Genomic DNA, 24,006 nt, shown 5'->3' with positions numbered 1-24,006 from the left:
CGGTGCTGGGTCCAGAGTTTTCTCACTCTCGGTCGGACCCGTCCCTCCGCCGCTGAGACCTTGCCCTTACCCCGGGCCCTCTCCTGTCCCCCGAGCAGACGCAGGGAGTCCAGGCAGGGCGTACAGGGAGCCATGAAGGGCCGCTGCCTGATAGGCGCCGCGGCGGAGCGGCTGGCCGGCTGAGGGCCCGCGCCGGCCGAGGCATGTGGAGCCCCAGCGGGAGCCTTCTCCAGGCACTACCTCGGCTCCTGCAGCACGCCGCCCTCCAGGGCCGAACCGAGCTGCCGGCCAGCTGGGCCCTGCCGCGGGCAGCGGGCGTGGACAACGCGGCCGATCGCCTCCCCCGCGGGGGCGGGGCGAGCGCGGCGGCGGCGGCTGCGGCTGCCTCGGGCGCCCTGCTCGGCGCCTATCTGGAGCGCCACGGTCCGCCAGCGGCCTCGGAGCTGCCGGCGCCGGGCGGGGCCTTGGCGGGCGGCCCCGGGAGCGGCAGCGGCGGCGGCGTGGTGGTCGGCGTGGCGGAGGTGAGAAACTGGCGCTGCTGCTGCCTCGGCAGCACCTGTTGGTGCCGGAGCCTCGTGCTGGTGTGCGTGCTGGCCGCGCTGTGCTTCGCTTCCCTGGCCCTGGTCCGCCGCTACCTGCAGCACCTCCTGCTCTGGGTGGAGAGCCTCGACTCGCTGCTGGGGGTCTTGCTGTTCGTCGTGGGCTTCATCGTGGTTTCGTTCCCCTGCGGCTGGGGCTACATCGTGCTCAACGTGGCCGCCGGCTACCTGTACGGCTTCGTGCTGGGCATGGGACTGATGGTGGTGGGCGTCCTCATCGGCACCTTCATCGCGCATGTGGTCTGCAAGCGGCTGCTCACTGCCTGGGTGGCCGCCAGGATCCAGAGCAGCGAGAAGCTGAGCGCCGTTATTCGCGTCGTGGAGGGAGGAAGCGGCCTGAAAGTGGTGGCGCTGGCCAGACTGACCCCCATACCTTTTGGGCTTCAGAATGCAGTGTTCTCGGTAAGTGGTGTCCCGCTGCCCCCCATCCCTTTCCAAGACTGTTTTCCAGCGGTCTTCTGACGGTCCTGGGAGGGCGCTTCATCAGATAAATGCCGGCAGAGAAGTGACATTGACAACAGGAGTTGGAATCACTTTGCGTCGCACGCTGAGAAATCTCATACAAATAAAACACATCTAAGTCGGGGCCTCAGACCTGGTAGAGAAAGAACTCTTTTTTGGCATATGAGTATGATTAAAAATGAAAAGTCCTTTTAACTTGGAGGGGAGATGAATGAAAATGTCAATTTTAAAACATTTGTCATCTTATTTCTGTAGCAGCTTTGGCAACAGGGAGTGAAGGCTTCACATTCCTAGCTTTCTCCCTGGCCTGCAAAAATGCATCCAGGGTTTTGACTCAACTTTTTAAGGACACGAGGCTGAAGGAAGTGTTTGGGTAAACAGTGGAGGGAGTAGCTTCAGACTCCATATTATAGTTTCCTAAAACTTGTAATAGGCCTTTTCTTCATTAAATAATTTGCTTTAATACGATGCAGAGGGGGAAATCCTCCTGTTTATTTTTCTTTGGAGGAACTGCATTTTGAAATCACTGGGTAAGGGATAAAACAAAATGGGACAGATAACCTTCTGCCTAGTGAGCATATATTTTTCTTTATACACATCTTTGCACTCTTTTTTGCTTGTATTCCTATGTTCTGCTTATCCTATTTAGTTTTCTCTAGTTCAGTGCAACTGACTGAGGAATAGAAATACCTCTAGTGAGGAGACCATCTGCCTGGAAGAAAGGAATCCTGTCTTTGCAAACTTCCTGACTTTGGACCGCGTCATTAACCCTATGTGTCCTTGCTTTCCTCTTTTCTAAAGTGAAGGGATTGAACTAGATTACTGAGTTCCCCAAATTCAATGATTGTAAACCACAAAGAGTTCATATAGTGATTTCTAGGAACTCAACCCTTCAGCTTGACTTAAATAAAACTGTGGTATGGAAATAAAGAGATACAGCGTTCAAAACCATAGGGATAGATGTATTTTATGTTAGTGATTCTGATACATTGTATTGTTTCAAAAATAAATTATTGTTAGTCCCTAGAAACGCTCTCATTTTGTTTTAAATTAAGAATAATTCCAACCACTGCCTCCTAAAAGATAAAAATTGGTATTTTTAGGAGTGTGGTATTGTTTTAAAGCCCAAATATCTCCCAGTTCATTAGTTTGAATAATTTTTATCACCACAAATTGCTTTCAAACCAATGTATAACTTGAACAAACTATAACCACCGGGTTAAACAATTTGAATAAACTAGCAGTTTATCTAAAAAAAAAAAAAAATTCTACCCAACCTACCATTTTTGTGATAAAATTAAGATTTTTTTTTCCTTCTTTTTAAATGTCTTTTGTGGATCTCATGTTGATTCTAATCAACAGCAGCAACGACTAGAATGAGGCTCATGGAGGCATGGAAATAGATAAAGGTTTTTTTGTAGAGAGAAAGTTTGGTGTTTATGGTGGTTTGATATTTTTTTTGCCTTAAATTTTTCCCTTTTACGACAGCCTGTAGTATTAAGTATAAACATGAACTTTGACCCAGCCTTGGGTAAAATAGATCAAGTGTTCTAAGACTTTGGAAGAGGGTTGGGACTAAGGGCCTGAATAGTTTCCTTCTGTTTAGTTGGCTTTGTTCTCCAGTATAGCTTGTATCCTTGTGCCTTTTCTTGTTCACCTACTGTGTGCTTACTACCCTGAGCTCTTTGCAAATATTATTTCTAATCTTTAAGCCAGCCCTGCATAATGTATTTCTGCATATAGTGTAGATTTGTTTAACAGTTTGGAGCACAGGACTAGTGCTCTGGGGTCCTACTGTCTGCATAGAATCTGCTGACCTTTGTCAAGTTGCTTATCTTCTCTGTGGTCAGTTCCTTATTTGCAAAATGGGGAAAGAAGTGGTACCTACTTTATAGAATTATTGAGACAGTTAACATAAGATAAATACGTGCTGTAGATTCTGGCTTAACAAACACGTTCTTTTTTTCACCATTACTATTGTTATTACCCAAGGTCACCTGGGCACTAAATAATTGGTAAAGTAAAACTATTCACTATGGTTTTATGATAGGGTCTCAACCCATGGCTTCATTGTATATTTGTATATTTAGTAGCTACTCTAGTCCGGGGTATATAATGAGGATTCATTATCTATTTATTAATTAAAAATAAGACAGTTTTGGAGTGCCTGGGTGGCTCAGTCAGTTAAGTGTTCAATGCTTGGTTTTGGCTCAGGTCCAGATCTCAGGGTCCTGGGCTTGAGCCCCATGTCCTGTTCCGCACTCAGCAGGGAGTCTGCTTGATTCTCTCTCCCTCACCCTCTTCCCCTCCTCTCTCTCTAAAATAAGTGAATAAAATCTTTAAAATAAAAGGACAGCTTTTTAAAATGTTTTTTAACATATTAAATACATGAATAAAAATTTATACTTTGTGCTTGGAAATAATTTAAGGTAATTATGTAGTTGAAACCACACTTGACAAGAGGCAACTCTTAAGTTGGTGCTGTGGGGTCAAGAGCAAAAAAGGAAAAAAAAAAGGAAAATGGTCTCTTGAAAGAGATATTGTTAGCATAATTTTACTGAGGAAATTTCGGAAAGCCGAAACAGAGGCTTAGCCCTCCAGGGACTTTTTTAGGGTCACTCACCTACCGACTCGGGAGCTGAGGTTTGAAACCAGGCTGGGCTGATAAGGTGTGTCATACTGTAATTTTTTAATCATAATCATAAGCAGGGTGGGTTGTAGAGCCAGTGAACATAGTCTGTTACATTTTGTTTATTTTTTTTATTTTTAACTATCTGCTTATTAGCTCTTTCAACGAAAACAGTTTACTGAATTCACCCAGGGTATGTGGGTGAAAAGAAAGCTGATTTTTGTTTTAGTCTTTCTCTTTTGTCTTCTAGAACTTCATTCTACCTCCACCCTCTCTACCCCCATACCCCTCTGACTGCCTACAGCTGCTCACTTTCCCCGCATATTTCTTGTTTTTTTCTTCCCTTCCTATCTTTTAAAAGATCCCCCCTTCTCTATTCCATTAAGAAAACTCTTTTTTTTAATGCCCATGATTAAAGAAATTGATCTGAGCTTACCTTAAAAAGGAAGTGAGGTATAGTGGTCATGAGAGGCATAGGCTTTAGAAGTAGTCCTTGATTAGCCCATGCTGAGTTATGAGGGTTAAATAAGCTAGTCTAGGGAAGGCTTTAAGTATTGCCTGGCACATAGTCAGTTCTCAGTCATTGTTAGCAATTATTATTATTAGTGGTGCAGGTAGTGGTATTTACATTTTAGATGCAGGAGATGATTGTAAAGGTTAATATATAGAAGAAGAAAAGGGGCTCTCCTTTGCTTTGTGTCTATTATTAACCACATTTCTTTGCTTTTTCCATGTGTGCCGAAAAGGGATAAGCAAACTGACACTCTACGTTTTTGAAACTGTTGAAATAAGAAAAAAGTACATAAACTTTATAGTCTCAATTATTAGATCATAAGAAATATAATTTCCCAAGTACATATTTAAAATTTTTTCCTTTTTAAGAAAAATGCACTATTTTTTTGCTGGGAAATAGTTAAAGCTCCCCTCTCCCCCATTTTTGATGTAATCTTGTACCTGTAGTTATTACTGCCTATGAAGACAGATTTATAGACTTATAGTTTGTGTTTCTAAGTATTGTTCTTTTTTTTTTTTAAGATTATTTATTTATTTATTTATTTGACAGAAAAAGACACAGCGAGAGAGGGAAAACAAGCAGGGGGAGTGGGAGAGGGAGAAGCAGGCTTCCTGCGGAGCAGGGAGCCCGATGCGGGGCTTGATCCCAGGACTCTGGGATCATGACCTGAGCCGAAGGCAGACGCTTAACGACTGAGCCACCCAGGTGCCCCTCTAAGTATTGTTCTCATCTGGACACATGTCTAGGATGGGCATTTCTTAGAGCTCTGGTCAGGACAGGTTAAATTATGCTGTAGTAAAAAACCCCTAAATCTCGAGTTAAAAAGTAGAGGTTTGCTTACTTGTTGACACAGCTTCAGGTTCCGCTTGGCTTGGGGAAGGGTCAGGGAATCTTTGCTTTAGGTCACTTTTACCCTGGGATCCAGGCTGACAGAGCCACCGTTGTTCACTTGGTTACTGTGACATGGTGAATTGCACACTGGTTTTTAAAGCTTTCATCTGGAAATCACCTCACTTTTTACTGGCCTGAACAAGTTACCTGGCCAGCGGTAACTTCAAAAGAGTCATGCAGGTGCCAGGAAGGAGCTAGAACTGGGGTGTTTGGTAGCAGTCTTCATGACTCTCACTTGATTACCTCCTCTCTCTCTCTCATCCCCCACAACTAATCATCAGCCAAATCCTATGGATTCTGCCTCCTGAACACTTCTGTTTGACCTGCTGCCATTACTTTGGTTCAGGCCTCTCAGCCTTCCACCTGGTCTCTTGCCTCTGAGCCAAGGATTTCCAGTTTTTTTCTCTCTCCAGAAAGATCTCTCTAAAGTGCAAATCTGATCTTGTTACTCCCCTGCAGGAAACTCTCAAATGGGTTTTCTCATCCCCTCGGGATAAATTCCAAACCCTCACAGCATACATACCTCCGTACCCTCTTGCCATTCCTCAGTTACTAAATGCTCTTTGATGTGTTAACTTCTTTAATTCTCAGCATTCTAGGAGGTAGACATGATATTTCTGATTCAAACAGCAAATCTTGTCTGTAGCTTTGAAACTTCAGGTTTCCCTTTTTCCTTTCCTTTTCCTAGAAGAAACTTGTCTGTAAAGTTGGAAACCAAAAACATTCACTAGAATAACATCCCGTCCTGTATTGAGGGCGCATTAGAGTAGTCTCATAAGGTCTGCTCTAAGATGCCCCTTTGGAGACATCTGGACTTTCTATAGTTTAAAGTTACCTTCTGTGAAATGTCCGTTTTAATCCAAAAAGTATTATGTGATGGTTGGTATGGGTAACAGAATCCATAATGGTACTTGCAGCTTCCGGAGGGGAGATCCTAAAAATCATTCTCTCTTTTTACTTTGGTCGTGGAAAAACTTAAAAAGTCAAAGATCTGGTAGGTTCCTTTTCTTAAATAATTCCTCATGGGAAATTTTGTTTCCATCATCATTTAATCTTTGAGGCCTAAAATAAAAGCATGAAGCATAGCATGAAAGATTCTCTTACTCATATGTTATATAGCACTTTGCAGTTTGCAGAGCATATTTACATATATGATACCCTGTAATCATCACAGCAGGTCTTTGAGGAGCTATCCATGACTAAGAGGCAGAGTTCTACAGAGGACTCTGGTGTCACTTGAAATCAGACCTGGTCCTGACATTTACTGTGGCTTGTTGAGCTAGTTATAGTTACTCTTTTGAGCCATACTTTCTGTTGTAAAATGTGTTTAGTGATACCTGCTACAAGATGTGATAAGATATATAATTTGCGTATTATTTACCATTTCCTTCTCTCCATCCTCTGCATTCCAAAGAGAGAACATCAAAACTCAGAGATTTTTTTTTCTTTTGTAACTTAACAAATATTTGTATTACACTTACTAAGTGCCAGGCACTGTTCTTCTAACATGCACACATTACTCGTTTGACACTCATATCAACCCTAAGCTTCATCTTACCACTAAGGCAACTGAGGCACAAAGTGGCAAAGTAATTAGTAAATGGTAGTCATGAACTTACCCAAGGTTCTATTCTTGGTCCAAGAAGAGCTGAATTTCTCAGAGATTGCCTGGTTCCAGTTGCAGAGCACTTGCCCTGTGGTGCATTGAATACATCTTAAGGAGGACCTCCCATGCGTCAGGCTCTGGGCAAGATTCTATATAGTCGAATTATCCCAGGTGTGTGCAAACTGTTAATTAATTTTGTTATTTTTATGAGCCCATAATAGATTAAAAACAGCAACAGAAAGATTTTCTGTTGGTTTTGGGAGGGGCAGGGAGCCGTGAAACTGTATACTAACTAAATGACAGCAAAAGATTAAAGACGAACTTGAAGCAAATATAACTAATGAATTTTCCTCAGGTTTGCGCTGAATAATCAAGAAAAAGAAAAGTTGTTTTTAGTAATTTAGTTCACAGTTGAACTGAAATTTATTTTACAATTAAAGTTTTTGACAGGCTAGTGATTGTAAGATCACAATTATGGTAAAGTCTTAGCCTCACGGACTCTTTGGGGACCTATAGTTCTGTCTCAGCTCCAGTGTGACTTTGGTGAAGTCATTTAATGATCTGGCCCCCAAACTTCTTATTTCTAAGGGGAGAGGTTAAACAAGGTCTCATAGTTTGCTGTTAAGAAGGCAGATATTCTGAGCAACAATTTAACATCCCCCTTTATTTTAACAGTTTGGTGATGGTAAGTTTTATAAAAATGTTTTCTCATCCTAAATTCTTATTCTGTACTATAGATACAACCGTAGATGCAGGTATAGGTAATGGATCATGGTACTTGTCACTGTACCAGCGTATCTGATGATCCTTTCTTCTCATTAGTAACGTCTGCTGGGTACGGTTTGGAGGGAATAGGAAGACAGAGCTCAGTGTGTGTTTTGAAGGACCTTGGAGTCCATCTCTGAAGAATCAGATATGATGGCCAAGTTAACATGTGATGCCACCTCAGCCCACACCCTTAGGCCTCACAGTAACACTGAATCCAACTGGCCATTACTTCTTCGAAACTGTTTACCCCTCTTTGTGCCCCTTCAGTTATCTCATTAGTTTCTGTGGTTTTTAAAGCCTCATCTGTGGGCTTAAAATTCACAAATCAGTATCTCTAGCCTATTGTATCTTAGTAACACATACAGTATGTCTTATTGTCCCTTATCTAGATTTAAAAAAATGTCTTTAAAAGCAGATGGGTTTTATTAAAACTTATTTCAACAGTTTCAGCAGTGTTCGTTGTAAAAATTGAAAAGTATAGTTAAGTACAAAGAAGAAAACAATCATTAACATTTTAGTGTTTATTTTTGTAGTCTGCATTAATGAATGCTTGTGCTTTCCTTATATAATATTGTGAGTAAATGTTATTAAGGATTCTTGTGACCTTTTACTGGTTGTAATGAACATTTTGGTCATTAAGAATGGTACAGAATGACTTAAAATGGACACAGTCAACTATGGTTTTCTCTCTTTGTGTCTTTATCCCTGCTGACAGCTGGGTCTTATGTATAGAAGGCATTTGATAAATTTTTGTTGGGTGAGTAAAAATAATAAGCCTATAGTTTTTCAACTCTACAAATAAGATCTTTTTAATTTATGTTCCAGAAAATATATGCAGTAGAGTGTGTGTGTATTTTTTTTTCTGGGGAAAAGGTTTAGGGTGTGTGTGTATATGTGTGTGTGTGTATGTGTATGTGTGTGTGTGTGTGTATGTGTGTGTGTGTGTGTGTATTAATCAGATTCTCAAATGGATCAGTGACCCCTAAAATATTAATCACTAAGAGCAGTTCCTAATTTTGTTCCTTAGTTCAGGTACACTGAACTAACAAAAAGGTCTGTATATATGAAGATGGCCTCTGCTTTGTAGGTAGACTTACTGACCTAACTGTCTTTGTCTGTAGAAGCCTGTACAAGCTGTTGGAGTGGGTCTCTCTGAGCCTCTGCCTTGTCTTTTCTTTCCAGTAGCAAGACTTTTCCGATTACTTTCACAGTTGCTGCTTAACCAGAGGGTCTCAACCTTGACATTAGGTTGACCTCAGAGATTACTGGAAATGCTTTTAGTATTCATTCAATATTCACTTAATAAGTGACTGGTAGGTACCTAATCTGTGCCCACTGCTGTTCTAGATGCTAGAGTTATAGCCGTGAACAGGCAGAGTTCATCCCAGATCCCTTAAGGTGCTTGCAGTCTAGTGGAGAAATAACATTCTAGGTATAGTATGGCATAAATTTTGCTGATAATTTCCATTTATAACATTATTTCCTTCTGGGGGTGGGGGGAGGTGTTCTTTTTCTAAGCAACTGATTACAAGTGGACTTTGTGTCCTCACCTATTTATAAACTGGCAATTATTATAGGTCTCCACATTTATAAACAATTTTGATGTTGATATCGTCGACATCCAATGAACATGTATTTAGCACCTAATATATAGTAGGCATGTGGTCAAGACTAGAGACACAATGAAGAACAAGACAGGTCCTTTCCTTCACAGAATTTCTAGTCTGGGGAAGAGGTGAAGGGCAAACAGATGGTGAAATTTTTAGTTAACTCTCTAGCGTGAAGGGGATGGGGATGGTCTAGTGTCCCATCAGAGATTTTGAAAGCTGTTCCTAATGCAGACCAGGGAGCTCAGGGAAGGTTTGTTAGAGACGTCTATGACTGAGTAGTTTAGGACAGTTTTAGGACTTTTGCCCAAGTAAGAGGAGTGGGAGGAAGGTTGTGAGTTTCCTTGCCAGAGGGAACGTTGTGCAAAGGCCCAGAAGGAAAAGAGAGCAAAGGGAGTATTCTAAGAACAAAAGAATTTTGATGTGCATAGAACATAATGTGACATGAAGCATGAGATAATCAGAGTCTGGGTCGTGAAGTACATCGCCTGTGGAAGTGAACCTGAACCATATTCTGATCCCTGTAGGAAAGAGTTAAAGCAGGATTAGATCTAGATTTTTAAAAGATTTCTGCAGGATTTAGCATAGGTGGTGAGTGTGGGTGGGTCTCCTCTCTGTCCGTGTCCAGACTAGAGAGGAGAGATTGCATAGGAATAGAACAGACAGTAGGTAGGTTTCTTAGGTATTTAGAAAGTGGAATTGACAAGACAGATGAGTAGAGGTAGGAATGAGGGAGGAATGAGCTGTGTGACTGACTTCTGAGGTGTCTAGTTAAGGAAACAGATTGGAGACACGGGCAGAGGAATTTTGGGGAGGGAAGGGAAAGGGGAATGGACAGTTAATGCTTTGTCTTATACTGGTTTTGAAATTTTTATATTTCTGGAAGTGAAAACTATAGTTGACCCTCAGAACAATGAGGGGTTGGGGTACCGACCCCCCACCAGCCCCTGCTCAGTCAAAAATTACTCCCCGAAAACTTAACTACTGATAGCCTAGTGTTGACCAGAAGCCTTACTGATAGTGTAAGGAGTCTATTCACAGCTATTTTGTATGTTATTATATACAAATAACATATTATCTACTGTTTTCTTATAATAAAGTAAGCTAGAGAAAAGAAAATGCCATTAAAATCATAAGAGAAATATATTTACAGGAGTGTACTGTCTTTACTGGAAGAAGTCCATGTATAAGTGGACCTGCATGGTTCAAACCCATGGTGTTCAAGGGTCAGTTGCCATCTGCAACTGTTTCTAAAGTATCGATAGTATTTTGATTATATATATATCCTCAAATATTTTGATAGTATTTTGAGGATATATATACACACACACACACAAAATAAAACACACAGTTTATCAATAAACAGTAATTAGATGAAAAGATCAAACTACTCATTTTTATTTCCTTTGGCCATTCCTTTCTTAAAAATTAATTTGGGGATTTGTGATTTTTTTTCTATAGAATATTATTAAATATGTTTTTAATTGGAATTTACCTGAATTGCAACTTTGTCAAAAAAACAGCATTCTTATTGTATAAACCAAGAAAATTCAGGAAAATATAATTTGCTGAAACTTATATTAGATTCACAGAACTGTGGATAAAATGTGAGTTCTTCTGAACACAGAACCCCTTTATAGTCTTCATTAGATCTATGTCAAGATATTCTCTGTGAAAATTATGTAGTTTCTTAGTGGATTAAATTAAAGTCGGTAAAGCCATTGTATAAATAGCTGGAAACTATTGGAGGAAGTGGAGGGTTTGCCTGGGGAGCTGTATTTATTTGTGCCTGAGAGGACAGCAGGCCCCGGGTTCCGGGAGCATCTGAGTGATCCATCTGAAGGTAGAGGTTCTCTTACTGTCAGCCTCAAAGATAAGTCAACTCTTGCTCTTCAGTTAAGCATTTCTTTTTATTTTTCCCTTTTTCTTCTTCTTCCCCCCCCCCCCCCCCCTCAGATGGGCTCTTTGTTTTCAGGATCAGTTTGGTGTAAGGTCATGTTCTGCATTAACCCATACTGGCCCAGAGAAATGAATTCCATCTCCAAGGAAAGAACAGTACCTCTGGGAATAAGAATGTATATGCTTCTACGGCGCTTCTAGAATATTAAAAAGCGTGGGAGGATGGCAGTCAACACTCAGCCATCCCTGAAACTCTTACTCGAGTATTTATGATCACAGAGACTAAGCAACAGGACAACAATGACGTCCTCGGTTGAGATTTCTAGTTCTTTGGAGTAGGAAAACCATCTTGAGCCAAGATCCCAGGATGTTGTAGGCAGGAACTCCAATGAGAATATTCTAGGCTCACATTTAATGTCTTTCTGCAAGTAGGACAAGCAGACAGATTTTTAAGAAGTTGGTGGGTGAGAACTTATTGGGGAGAGAAGCCTGGATAGGTCTTTGTGGGAACAGGTATTCTAAATTTATTATGTTTTTCAAAGAATGGAGCTAGATGCAGATTCTGAATGGGATCTTAGCATATTGGAAGTGCTGGATTGGAATAATTCGGAACCTGTTTATCTTAAGTTAGTAATAGCTGAAAACTGTGTGTGTATGTGATTGTATGTGATTGTGTTGCTGTACTGGTTAAATTATTTGACACTCCAATGGAAGTGTTTAGCACAATGAGCCAAAATTAGCTTTTTACTTTCTTTTGATATACAGCTTTTCAGAAAGGACGTATATATATATATATAAACAATAACACTTGCTTTTTCCCTAGGATGAGGTTTTGTCATAAAAAGGTTTGGTGATATTTGATTTCTGCCCTGGACAAAGGTCTTGTTAAAGAGTTGAGTTGTAGAGTTATTTCACATTTATGAGATCTGTCCTTAACATCACCATTTGGATATTACTGATTTCACATCTGAATGTCAATTTTATGTTTTACTTGGAGAAACTTCATTACATTTAAAGACTATGGACTGAAGCTTTGCATTCTGACATTTTGGAACTGAAATATTTACTTTAAAGACAACTTTCAAAATCTGTAATGTTTTATTATTAACTGCACTATAATAATTTCTATGATTCATTTTTTGTCATATGTACTCATTTTACACATTTGACTATCTCTGTTGCTGTAAGTACCCTAAACTGACAGAGGAGTCTTTCTCCCTCTCATTCATCTCATTCCTTGACTAGACCCTCCAGTGCTTTTCTACTGGGTACAGACTCGTTTCCCTTTTCTCCCCAGGCCCCTAACAAGTATCACTCTTAAGTACTTGTCCTGTATAGGATTCCCTTGCATGTGCTCTGTAAACAATCCAAACCCCACTGCCAACCTCACAGATACATCCTGTACATTCTGTGCCACGTTGTCGTGTTCAGTCTCTTCTTAGAACACTGTAGCTTCCCCATCCCACCTCTCTCTGCTTGCCAAACCCGTATTTAGCTTTAACAGTCCATTTCAGATGCCTTTTTTCCCCACATGGTTGCATTTTGGCCCCTATTCCTGCAGCTAATATTAATTCCTGGTTACTCTTTAATGCTCTACACATAGTCCTTCTCAAGAACCCTTTACTGTTTATTTTTGAGGTTGTCGATGTGTCTTTGTCAGTGTGTAAATCCTTTATGGTAGGAGTTGTATCTTACTTTCTCTCTCTTGCAGGCACCTACCAGAACATCTTGCATGGACAGCCTGGAGTCAGTAATGTTTAGTTAAATTGTTAACCAGTCACTGTAGTATTCTTTCCAAACCAGCAGTGGTGAATCTCCAGTTAATCATCTGTGAATAGAGATGAATGTAGCTTTATTGAAAATATGACTTACGTGATTATTAGATTAGATTGTAGTTAGAGTACTCTTTTAAAATACCATATCTTAACATTAGCAAAAAAAAGTTTAGTAAAGTGGCCAGTAACTTCCTTACATACTAGTAAACCTAGATGTGGATATAGAAAAGTTGTTCTCAAAATTAATAGCGCTAGCAACAACAAAAACACAAATGCTTAAAGGTACATGAATAAGAAATATATAATATAAATAAAACCATCAAACTTCAATAAGAGATGTAAAGATTTTGAGTAATTATAGAAACATTTCTGTATAAGAATATTGAATATTGTGGGGATTTCAGTTCTATCCAGATTAATTTATAAATTTAACTTAGTCCCAATATAAAATGATCCTAAAACTTCTTGTAAAATGAATAGGTATGAATAGTTATGGCAGTTTTAAAAAGAAGAGTAATGAAAGGGTTTGCAGGATAGGGAATTCTTTGTCAGATATTAACTGATAGTCTTTGCAACAATTTGGTTTCAATACAAGATTTAAGATGTCAGTGGACAGTATTAGAGCCCCAATTAGACCTTTTATATATAATTACTTCATTTGTAACAAAGTAAACATCACAAATCAAAGAAGTTATTGATTATTCAGTAAGTGTAGTGCTAGGAAAATTGGCTCCTGGGGAAGGAGAAATAAGACTCATATCCTCACCTTTAATTAAATTTCAGAAGAAATAAGTGGTAAATGTTAAAAAGGAAAATAGAATCAGAAAAGAAATATAGGTTAAAAAAAAGAATCTAAAAAGGCCTAAAGCTAAAGAAAAAAGAGAAGGAAAAATCAGAGGCAAGGATCAATAATGTTTGATTATGTAAACATTTTGAAACATTTGTATTTCAAAACATAAAAGATAAGGGACACTTTAGAGGAAAATATTTGCCAAATGTAATAAGACAAAGGTTGCCCTTACTATATAAAGAGCTTTTATGAATAAATAAGAAAAAAAATTTAACATTCCAATAAAAATGGGCAAATATGAACAAGGAAAACCATAAAGAAATGCAAATAGGAAAATGTACATTTAATACTAATATCAATATAAATCAAAATATATAGGATAAACAGTCATGAAATACCATCTTTACTCCATCAGACTAGGAAAGATTGAAATTTAATACCTAAAGTTGGTAAGAGTATGATGAAATAGACACACTCATGCATTATTTATTGATAGATACATAAATCAGTGTGAACTTTTTGGGAAAACAGACTTTACTATTGGATCCAATGATTCTGCTCCTAGTGATCTATCCTAAAATAATGGAGATACATATTGTATTAGTCATTTCTTCCTGTGTAACACTCCAAAACTGAGTGACTTAAAAATAAGCCTTTATTATCTCACAGTTTCTATGGGATGGGAATTCCTGTGCAGCATAGACAAGTGCCTCTGACTCAGGTTCTCTCACAGCCCTGCAATCAAGTGGTGGCCAGACTATATAGTTAAGGCATGACTGGGGGAGAATCTGCCTCCAGGCTCACTCATGGGGCCTCGGGTCTTTGCTAGCTGTAGGCTGAAGACATGAGTTCCTTGCCACATGACCCTCTCCGCAGAGCTACTTCAACAACAGGGCTTGCCTGCTGTAGGGAGAGATGGAGTTCTGTTCTTTTTGTAACCTAATACTGAAGGTAACATCTCCTCACTTCTGGAGTCTGTTTGCTAGGAGTAAGCACCAGGTCCAAATCACATTCTGGGGGAAAAGATCACATAAGGACATGAATACCAGGGTATGAGTTTTGTTGGAATATTTAACCCCTACACAGGTTAATATACAATGGTTTTCATCATTTTTTTTTAATTTATAATAGCAAAAATATAAATAAATAATCACATATACACAAAGAAACACGTAAGCAATTTAAATATTCCATAGCGGAAGAATAATTAAATTGAGCTACATCCGCACAGTGGTAGTATAATTGCATAATAATGAAAAAATAATAATAATTGCATAATAATGATAATGTCTACCTTTTTTGAGTATCAGTCATGTGCTATTCATTTGCTACATATTGTACAAATATTTCTGATCCTGACAACAATCATGTAAGGTTGGTTGTTACTCTCATTTTACAGATGAAAAAACTGATGCTCAGAGACAAAGTAGTTCATTGAATTCTCAGCACTGGCATGCCATTATAGGGTTATCTGGCTTCAAAGCCCAGTAAGGGCTGCCACTGAAGTATGCCTATGAAGTTTAATGACATGAGGAAGACTTAAAAAACTGTTTTTACAAAGTGATCTGTGTGTGCACATTTTATTTACATCGAAGAAAAAAAGATAGTCACGAATGTTATCTTTCAGTGGTAGAATCATAGAATACTAAAATTTTTCTTTACACTCAATTAATTCTAAATCTACATTGTGCATGTATTCCCTTCATAATCATTTTTAAAAATTGGAAAGCTTTGTAAAGTGTTTCAGCTCCCTCTACTCCCAAGGAAAAACCATTAAGAAGACTTGTACACACAGTTTTATGTAAAATTGAAATTTTACTTGATAATGAATCAGTTCCTTTAATCTGCTCTTCTAGATTACTGATCTCTCCTTACCCAACTATCTGATGGCATCTTCAGTTGGACTGCTTCCTACCCAGCTTCTGAATTCTTACTTGGGTACCACCCTGCGGACAATGGAAGATGTCATTGCAGAACAGAGTGTTAGTGGATATTTTGTTTTTTGTTTACAGGTGAGTTTAAGGCCAAGGGTTGTCTTTTTTTTTTTAATTGTCTTTTTCTATGGCATTACTGATTTAAACCTAACAGATTTCATTGAAAATAATTTAGAAGGATTTTTTCCTTTTTATATCTTACCTTGTTCTTTCGATTATACTTCATATTTTGACATTTACATTTTAATTGTGTGGATATATGGAAGTTTATAAAACTGAATTGATACTGAAAATTCTCTTAAAACAAAAAAGGGAATGACTAAGGTTCTTTTTGCAGTGATTTTCAAAATCATTACTCTATATTGAGTTTTTGTGAAGTGTTGTTAATACTGTGTTTCTGAAGACAAATTTAGTGAGAATTGGTAGAGTTGGGTTTTCATCTTACTTTATCTTCTAATTATTAAACTCTCCAGTTGTTATTTTTAAGAGTATTATACTGGCAATGTAAAGTAATTTTTTCCAGTACAGTTTTATGTAGAACAAAATATTTTTTTTTAGAAAGTATTGCTTTATAAAAAGCACCTGAAGTATTCCATTACAAATTTAAATAAGATTTTCGTAATTGATTGCTGTTGCCATGCAAATTGTAATATAATTTAGGGTACATACAATTACATATAAAAGGTTGATAAGAGAGAAAAATCCTGCCCTCTAGGCATATTTATTCAGTTCCTTTAAGTTGCAACAGGAAGAGTTAAAAAAATTCATTTCTTTGGTTGTGCTACATGTCCTTCCTGAGATTTACCAAAATATAAAATCACCGTAATTTTTGATGATTTAGTAAGATGCTGATAATAACTTTTATTGAGATCTTTATATGCCATATATTTAGGCTCATTTAATCCCTACCAAAGGGCTAGGAGGTATGTACTTTTATTATCTCCAGCCAGTTGTATATACATCTCTTCCCAGCTCTTGTGTTCAGTGACATCAGCAGTGGTAACTAGAAACTGATCATTGCAGGAGTATTTATACAATGGAAAATGTCAGGTGCTCCAAATCAGATTCTTACCTCTCATCTCCAAGAGCTAGTTTATCAGCACACCAGTGGAGGGTAATTTGTCTAAAGTCACAGCTGCAAGGGGTAGAACCACGATATGAACCAAGGCAGTTGGCTCTGTGAACTATACTCATAACTAGGACCATAGTTTACTGAGCATACAACACTGAGATAGCCAACATCTTACTGACCCCTCAACTTGTTAGTTTTAATTTATATTGTTATTAAATATATGATACCATATTAGAAATTTAGTTGTTAGCATTATTCTCAATTTTTAAGGTACTATATTGTATTAAAAATACTATGATAAATAAAGCCAGAGTTGATTTTTGCTGTGCTTATGTAGTACAAGTTCAGTAAACAGAGTAAGCCCAGGAATATTTATATTGAACTATAATTAAGGCTTATCAATTAAATGGCTTGCTTTAAGAAAAATTTTGTAATATTTTTGACATTCAGGGAATCTTTTTTTTTTTTACTTTTTTTCTACAGAATTATATATATACACACACATTATGTATATATAAGGAATCTGAATCAGGTTTAGAGTTTTTATTAAAGTTGGTTTATTTTTATTAATGTAGTATGTTAATCACATTAAGCTTTTTATGCATTATATGTACGTGATTTATGTTTATAATTACCTTAAGGTACTATAAGATTCTAACATACACTGCATTCTCAAATTTTTTTAGCATAAACTTAAGTATGTTTTATGTTTTTCTAGTTTCCTGAAAATGAATAATCCATTTGAAATATCTTTCTCCCCCTTTATATTATGTTTGAGCAATTAGAATTTGTCATTATTAGTAGGTCTCAAGATTTTCACTATTTTTGATACTTTCTGTTTCTGTGCATCTTAGTAAATCATTCAACTATAATTGGTAGAGTTATAATAGAACAGAATAGTCCATGTATTTGTCAGTAGTGCTTCTAAACATATAGGGTCTTCTTTTTATCCAGAGATTTCTTACCCCTTTGTTTGAGCTGACAAATTTAGGCTTAGCATACAAGACGGGGGGGGAAAAGGGCAAATAGTTCTTAACCCGGACATTTATGAAAACAACAATAACCACCACAACGAAAAAAATAAAGGCATATTTATGCCTCAGTTTTATTTATTGATGTTACTTATAGCTTAGTATATTTCAGAAAGGATTTAATTTAGCTTATAAAAGATATACAGGAGAATTGTTTAAAACAAGAGGGGAAAGAAGTCATCTTGAAAGGGGAAGTGCATAGGGAAGAAGGATGAAGCTTCGGTGAAAGTTAGTAGAGTAAGTGTATTCATGAGGTTTCTCATATTTTGCTAGAAATAAGCCACAAATTTGCCTCTGAGCTTTATAGCCACCTAAATAAAATTAAAGCAATACAACATAGATGTTCAGAGGAAGGCACAACTATTTCTTGTACAAAAATCCAACTTAGATTGTGTGGACTCGCAATTCAGTTACTCTTTTCCGTGCCCTGTGTTTTCCTGTGTACCCACCAGCCGAAACCCTGGATGAGTCCAAGTTTTGATAGTTTTGATACGCTTTGCACCTGTTGTTTTTGGGAAGTCATACAGCCAGATTGGTAATATTTAATTCATAGTTGCAAACCTTCTGCTGGTTTCTCAACATTGCCCTGTAGCCCAACTGTTTCCTTTGTCTTCCCACTCCCCCGTTTCTTCAATGACTATTGCAAACCTATCTCAACTCCTCACAATTTTGATTCCTATCCCCACTTTCCTCTTCAGTCTCAACAGATTACTCTTTTGCTTAACAGAAAAATCAGAAGCCTTCAAATGGGAAACCCCTCAATTTCCATCTAAGAAATCCACTAATGGCTCTGTGTTCTGCTCATGCTCTCAGCTTGCTCTCCATTGTGACAGGGGAAGAGATGCCTTTCTGTAGAAGGCTTGTCCTTTTACTGTGTTTCATTCTTTCATTTTAATGGGGAAGCTTTCTAAAACAGGTTTTTGGTTTTTGGGTTTTTTTATTTTACATTTTCACTAAGGTGGTGTGTTGGGAAAAGAATTAGTATAAATTGCCAGGCCCTGGGTCTAGAAGGGCATCTGGGGAAAATCCCAGGTAAAGAAATAGCCAGTATACTCTCACTGGGAAACTGAAAAAGTTTTTCTGCTAGATCTAAGCCTGCTTTCTATGGCTGTCATTGTTAACTTTGTTGAAATCAGATGCATTTTCCAGTTTTCATCTGGCTTGATCTCTTAGCAACCTAGCATTCTGTTCACCATGCTTTTTTAAAACACTTTCTTCCCTTAGCTATTTTGATTGTTTTTTCTACTTGCCTGGTTCATTAATCAGTTTGTCTTCCTCTTTTCACCTGAAAATTGGTGTTCCTCATGATATTCTAGCCTAAGCTTTCTGTTCTTACTCTGAAAACTTTTCTTGTTAGCAAATCCTGTTATTGTGGTGACTGCTATTCTGTTTCTTTGTGTAAGGACTCCCTCATACACATCTTGAGCCCAGCCTTCTTGCCATAGCTTTGGAGCTGTTCCCTGCACTGCTTTGGATCTCTGTTAGGCACCTCAAATTCAACATGTCTGAGGCAGAGTTTAGCACCTCATCCACACCCTTTCCAACTTAGTTCTAAGGTGCTTTCTATGTCTTCACATGGTGTCATCATAACACTGATAAGTATCAGACTTAGGGTTTTCAGTAAGTAGATCTTGTTTTTTTTTTTTTTTTTTTTTTTAAGAGAGCTCACACGTTAGACATTGAACACAAGATTTGAAGCCCCACCTTTAAAATACCTAATTTGCTCAGAATTCTATGGAGTAATGAATAACCACTTACTAGTTCCCCCCTTGCACATGTTCCAAATTCCCCTCTCTAACCCACCCCCAGCATGTCTGCCTCTGCCCTTCCCCCACTACCCTCAATGCTTGTATTCAGAATACTTTTCCCACAAAACTGCTAAAATTATGGGTAGGCTTAATTGAAACAGTGTTATATTTTAGGGTCACTATGGATAGAGCAGCCTTTGAAACTTACTGGGACATTAAACATCACCTGTTCTAACCTTGTGGCACTGAGAACATTTGCTCCAAACTCTGAAGAACTGATTTACAAATGAGGTTTGGAATAAATACCATTTAGAAGATATGTACTGCCTAGACATTCTGATGAACTATATATAGAATGTTAAAGCACATTAACACATAAAGAGGTACCACAGCTTCCTATCAGACAGAGGCAGAAGCCCACATAGTGATGTGAAGTCACATCACTAGTTGAGTGGCTAAACCAAGACTAGCACCTGACTTTCATGTCAGTGCTTTTTCTAGTATCCCTCTGACTGGCATTTATTTCTCGATCACCATGTTTTCCTTTGTTTTTGTTTTTCCCTAAGCACAGACAATTTGTTCATGGTCTCTTGTGAATTTCTTTTGAAGTTTGTTGGCATTTCATTTTTTTAAAGTGGTTCTTAATATTTTGAATTTTGGCTGCACCAGGTAGTTCATTTGCAAATGGTAGTGCTTCTCTGTGAGTGGACTTAGGAATACCTATGGACATTTATAGTCATGCAAAGATATGATATTACATTAATTACATTAATAAGATATAGTTAGCAGACCTCTATTGTAGACTTTTTTTTTTATTCCTTGAAGGAAGCTTTTTGGTACAAAGAGACAGGTTTAACTTGTATCAAGGAAACATCATTTATATGGACTAAAAGGGATGTCTGCTTGCCTTGTGTTAACCTGATATCCTACATTGGTGACTTAAAGATTTTAGCCCTCTAATCTCAATAGATGCACCAAGGAAAGAATGAATGGCAACTCTGTATAACCTATTTAAAATTGTTACCTGACCGTATTTGAGAAGCATCCTATTTGAAACATTTCTAAGCCAAATATTTATTGGGTTTATTTCTCCCTTTTTTTTCCCCTGTGTAAAATATTGTTAACTGTAGTGTTTTATTTTTATTCACAGATTATTATAAGTATAGGCCTCATGTTTTATGTCGTTCATCGAGCTCAAGTGGAATTGAATGCAGCTATTGTAGCTTGTGAAATGGAACTGAAAACCTCTCTGGTTAAAGGCAATCAACCAAATACCAGTGGCTCTTCATTCTACAACAAGAGGACCCTAACATTTTCTGGAGGTGGAATCAATATTGTGTGACTCTAATGAAATGTACGATTGTCAAGAGCTAGTGTGCTGTCCAAGGTCTAGTGGTCATCTTACCAGCGGGCAGAGACAAGTTCTAATTGTATTACGGCACAAACAAAACTGACTAGTTTTTAAATTGCACAATTTTTTTAAAGGAAGAATCATTTTCTGGATATGTAATTGTAAATGTAGTTGCAAATTTGGGCGGCACCTCTTTATCATTTATTATGCCCACAGTGGCCCATAGGTCTGCACTTTAGTGTTTTGTAATTGTTTTCTTTCTGGGTACTTATGAACAGAGAAATAACCCAAATATTTTTCTGCTTAGTGTCTTTATTTATAAAGTCCATGAATAGTTGTAAGCATCTTCCCTACTTATAATGATGAGTAAAAGTATGTAATTTTAAATGTATGATATTATTTAGATGTTCTGTGTCCTTTTCAGAAAAGATAGTTTTTTTTTGTTTTTTGTTTTAAGTGGGACCACTTTGCTTCCCTTTTCCTTACTAGTTAGAAAATAGACATTAACTTTCGGTTGAATGTATTTTTGCAAGCATCATTGCAGGGCCATTTACACCTTTTCACACAAGCTTAAATCCTACATTGTGGGACTGAAGTGCTCTTAAGATACCTTTTTATTTTCACTGTGGAATATGCAAAGCAAAAGGGAAATTATTTAATGGGCAGTGGCTCAAATTAGAACCCATGTTCTAATTCCATTACATTGGCTTTACTCTCGTTAGATCTTTCATCAAAGGGCTGTCCCGTTGCAGTCTTACTAAAAAGTTTTAGTAAAATAAACTTCTTTTCTTTTTATATTCATCATTAGGCTTTGAGATAAAGATCTATTCCTTTAAAATGATGGACTTACCATCATTGACGATGTCACTCAGGTGGCCTTGTTCAATCAAATAGCCTTTAAAAAAAAAACCAAGCTTTAAAATCATGTTTATAAGTCCACTGAATTACATATATATGTCCCCATAGTCTTCAGCTTTAAAACTATAAATATAATGTTAACTTAATGCCCGAATTTGTATTATTTGCCCTACTATAAAGTAGGTTTATTTTGTTTTTTGGTACTTGTTTTTCTCTGATAAGACTCAGGAATTCTGAAATGTGAAATTAAGTCTCAATTCTTTCTCTTGTAGCATGAATTGAGTGTATTTATTAATAGCACTTAGGGATATAGCATACAATAATTTGGCATATTATTCATATGACATATGTATTACCCATCTATCACCTTATGTTTTTAAAATGGTTTAATTGTGAACTTGATGACTAGTTTTTTTACAACCCGGATTATAAATATGAATGCAAATTTTCTGGTTGGTATCTCTTTTTTGGCTATGAATATTCCACCTTATCAGAGACCCCCCATTTGCCTTTTTACTAAAGTACAAAAGAATTCTTTGGGAGCAGGTTATTCTAGTCTGATGCTGTAGACACATTGCATTTGATTTTAATGCATAAGTTTTTTTTCCCCTATTGCAGTTATAATTGATTTCCTTTCCTTCATCATGTTTAAGTTTTCTCACCTTTGGGTAACAGAGAAGTTCATTTATTGATTTCCATACCAAGACCTCAGTGCAAATGATCCAAGAGGCACCTGGGTCTACAGTACTTAATTGGACTCCAAATCCTTCTTTCTTTCACTGGTAGAAAAAAATATATAGTACTAGAATATTCTTATTCTTTTTTTAATCCTAATTACTTGTTTTTATTTTTAAAATAATTTTAGTTTAATAATCCTGATGAACAATATGCTTGATTTATTCTTTTCTAACTTGACAATATTTTTCTTGTGCTTCTTGTTTGTTGGTAAGTTTTTGTTAAAGCAATCATTTAAGATCACTACTTTCAGACTTACGTTACACTTCATGTATTTTGAAGTGCATTTATTTACTTAGCATTTTGTAACTTGAATAATTTCACCAAATGAATACCTTTTAGTAGTTTGTAATGAGTTCTTCCAGTTGTTGCATTTTGCTTCATACTTAAAATAAATATGTAAAGGTAGAAGAGAAATAATTTTTCTGTATTCTGCCAATCATAATTTTATATAATAAAATCCATTTTTTACTTAAAATAGTATGGATTTACTATTTCTAAAATACTAATCCAAAGCTGCAATTTTCCTTTGCTGCTTTATTTTTGGCCTCCAAGTAAACAACAATCCATTATATTCATGGTGTTTGATAGCTGAATTTGGTTACTGGGTTTTAGATGTGCTCTCTATAAATTGTATGAAGCATTGCCATGCCTTATTCACTCCATCTTTAACCCTGCATCCCAGATTTATGGCAGCAACAAATTTAACAGGATCCTTCTACGTTGCCCAAATGATGCCTCCAGTTCTAGAGTGTGTATTTTAAAAGAAAATGTTTTGATTTTTCAAACTGCAGTATAAAGTTGCTTTATGAACATTTTAAAAAGTATACAACATACCTAATTTCTCAATTTGATTGAAAGATATGTTTTATTTTTAATTCTTTGGGCCTTTCCCTTAGTTTTCCATAGTTTTTTGGTTTATTGTTAATGATTTGTTTACTCTTCGCCAAATTTGGTCATGTAAATTATCTTTAAACAGCACATCTTTTTAAAAACATGTACATAATAATTTACTAAGTGCTTTCACATCCATTTTCATTTGATCATCTGATTTGTGAAATAACTTGAAATCTGTATTCTTTGGTTTATGAAAATAATAGAACCAAATCTCTGTCATTAGAATGTGTGTTTTGAGTTTGTGTTCAAAAGTGTGTGGATTTGTTCAGAGCCAGCCATACTCTTGTTTAATGTACTTTGTAACTAACTGCAAACCTAAGATGACTTTCCTTTGATAGGGTCAAACATTTGACTATAAACCATTTCCTTCCTTGAGAGGCTAAGTTCAGTAGTTACTCTTACTTACATCCTTGCTGTAACTGAGCTCAGTGCTCTAGCCACCGGCATGTCCCAGCCTTTTTGTGTGTGTTAACGTGCAATGCTGATTTGGACTGTTTTTGGGGAAGGTGCTATGGCTTACTTATGTCAGTATTTGTGGGACTAGCTTTAGAATGCTTGAGAAAGAGGCTAGGTATGTGCCAAGGTGATCCAGGTCCATCCTTAGATGCATGGTAAATCCATGCTATTCAAAATCAAGTGGCGTTCACAGAGAAAAAGAAAGGTTTAGGAGGACCTCAGGAACAGTCATACTGACCGAGGTTGATGACTTCAGTGATGGAATTTGTTTCCGAGGCCACTCACTTATCAGAACAATGGTCAAAATTAAACTATCTGGTGTTTAGATTGGACGTTGCTGATTTCTGTTATAAGCTAGTTAGGATTTTTTTTTTTAAAGGACAT

General features: G+C 37.4%; 1 protein-coding gene and 1 long non-coding RNA gene across 3 annotated transcripts in view; one reads left to right on the top strand and one right to left on the bottom strand.

The window, feature by feature from the left end:
* TMEM64 (transmembrane protein 64) lies at positions 1-23,395 on the top strand. The gene is made up of 3 exons (XM_025870813.2): positions 1-1,001; positions 15,397-15,552; positions 20,476-23,395. Exons 1-3 carry the CDS (start codon positions 204-206, stop codon positions 20,665-20,667), a joined length of 1,146 nt encoding a protein of 381 aa, XP_025726598.1. The 5' UTR covers positions 1-203; the 3' UTR covers positions 20,668-23,395.
* Positions 12,091-24,006, bottom strand: part of LOC112823671 (uncharacterized) — a 123,947-nt gene continuing 112,031 nt past the window's right edge. For both annotated transcript variants that reach the window (XR_012378252.1, XR_003208090.2), the window contains one exon: positions 12,091-12,803. This is a non-coding gene — a long non-coding RNA (uncharacterized lncRNA). The remainder of the gene's footprint in view (positions 12,804-24,006) is intronic.

Source organism: Callorhinus ursinus, unplaced genomic scaffold, assembly GCF_003265705.2.
Source record: "Callorhinus ursinus isolate GAN/ISIS: 27379988/994484 unplaced genomic scaffold, GSC_fseal_2.0 scaffold5, whole genome shotgun sequence".
In the NCBI taxonomy this organism is placed as follows: domain Eukaryota; kingdom Metazoa; phylum Chordata; class Mammalia; order Carnivora; family Otariidae; genus Callorhinus; species Callorhinus ursinus.
Note: the sequence above shows the minus strand (reverse complement) of the source record. Positions and strands in the feature narration are given on the sequence as shown.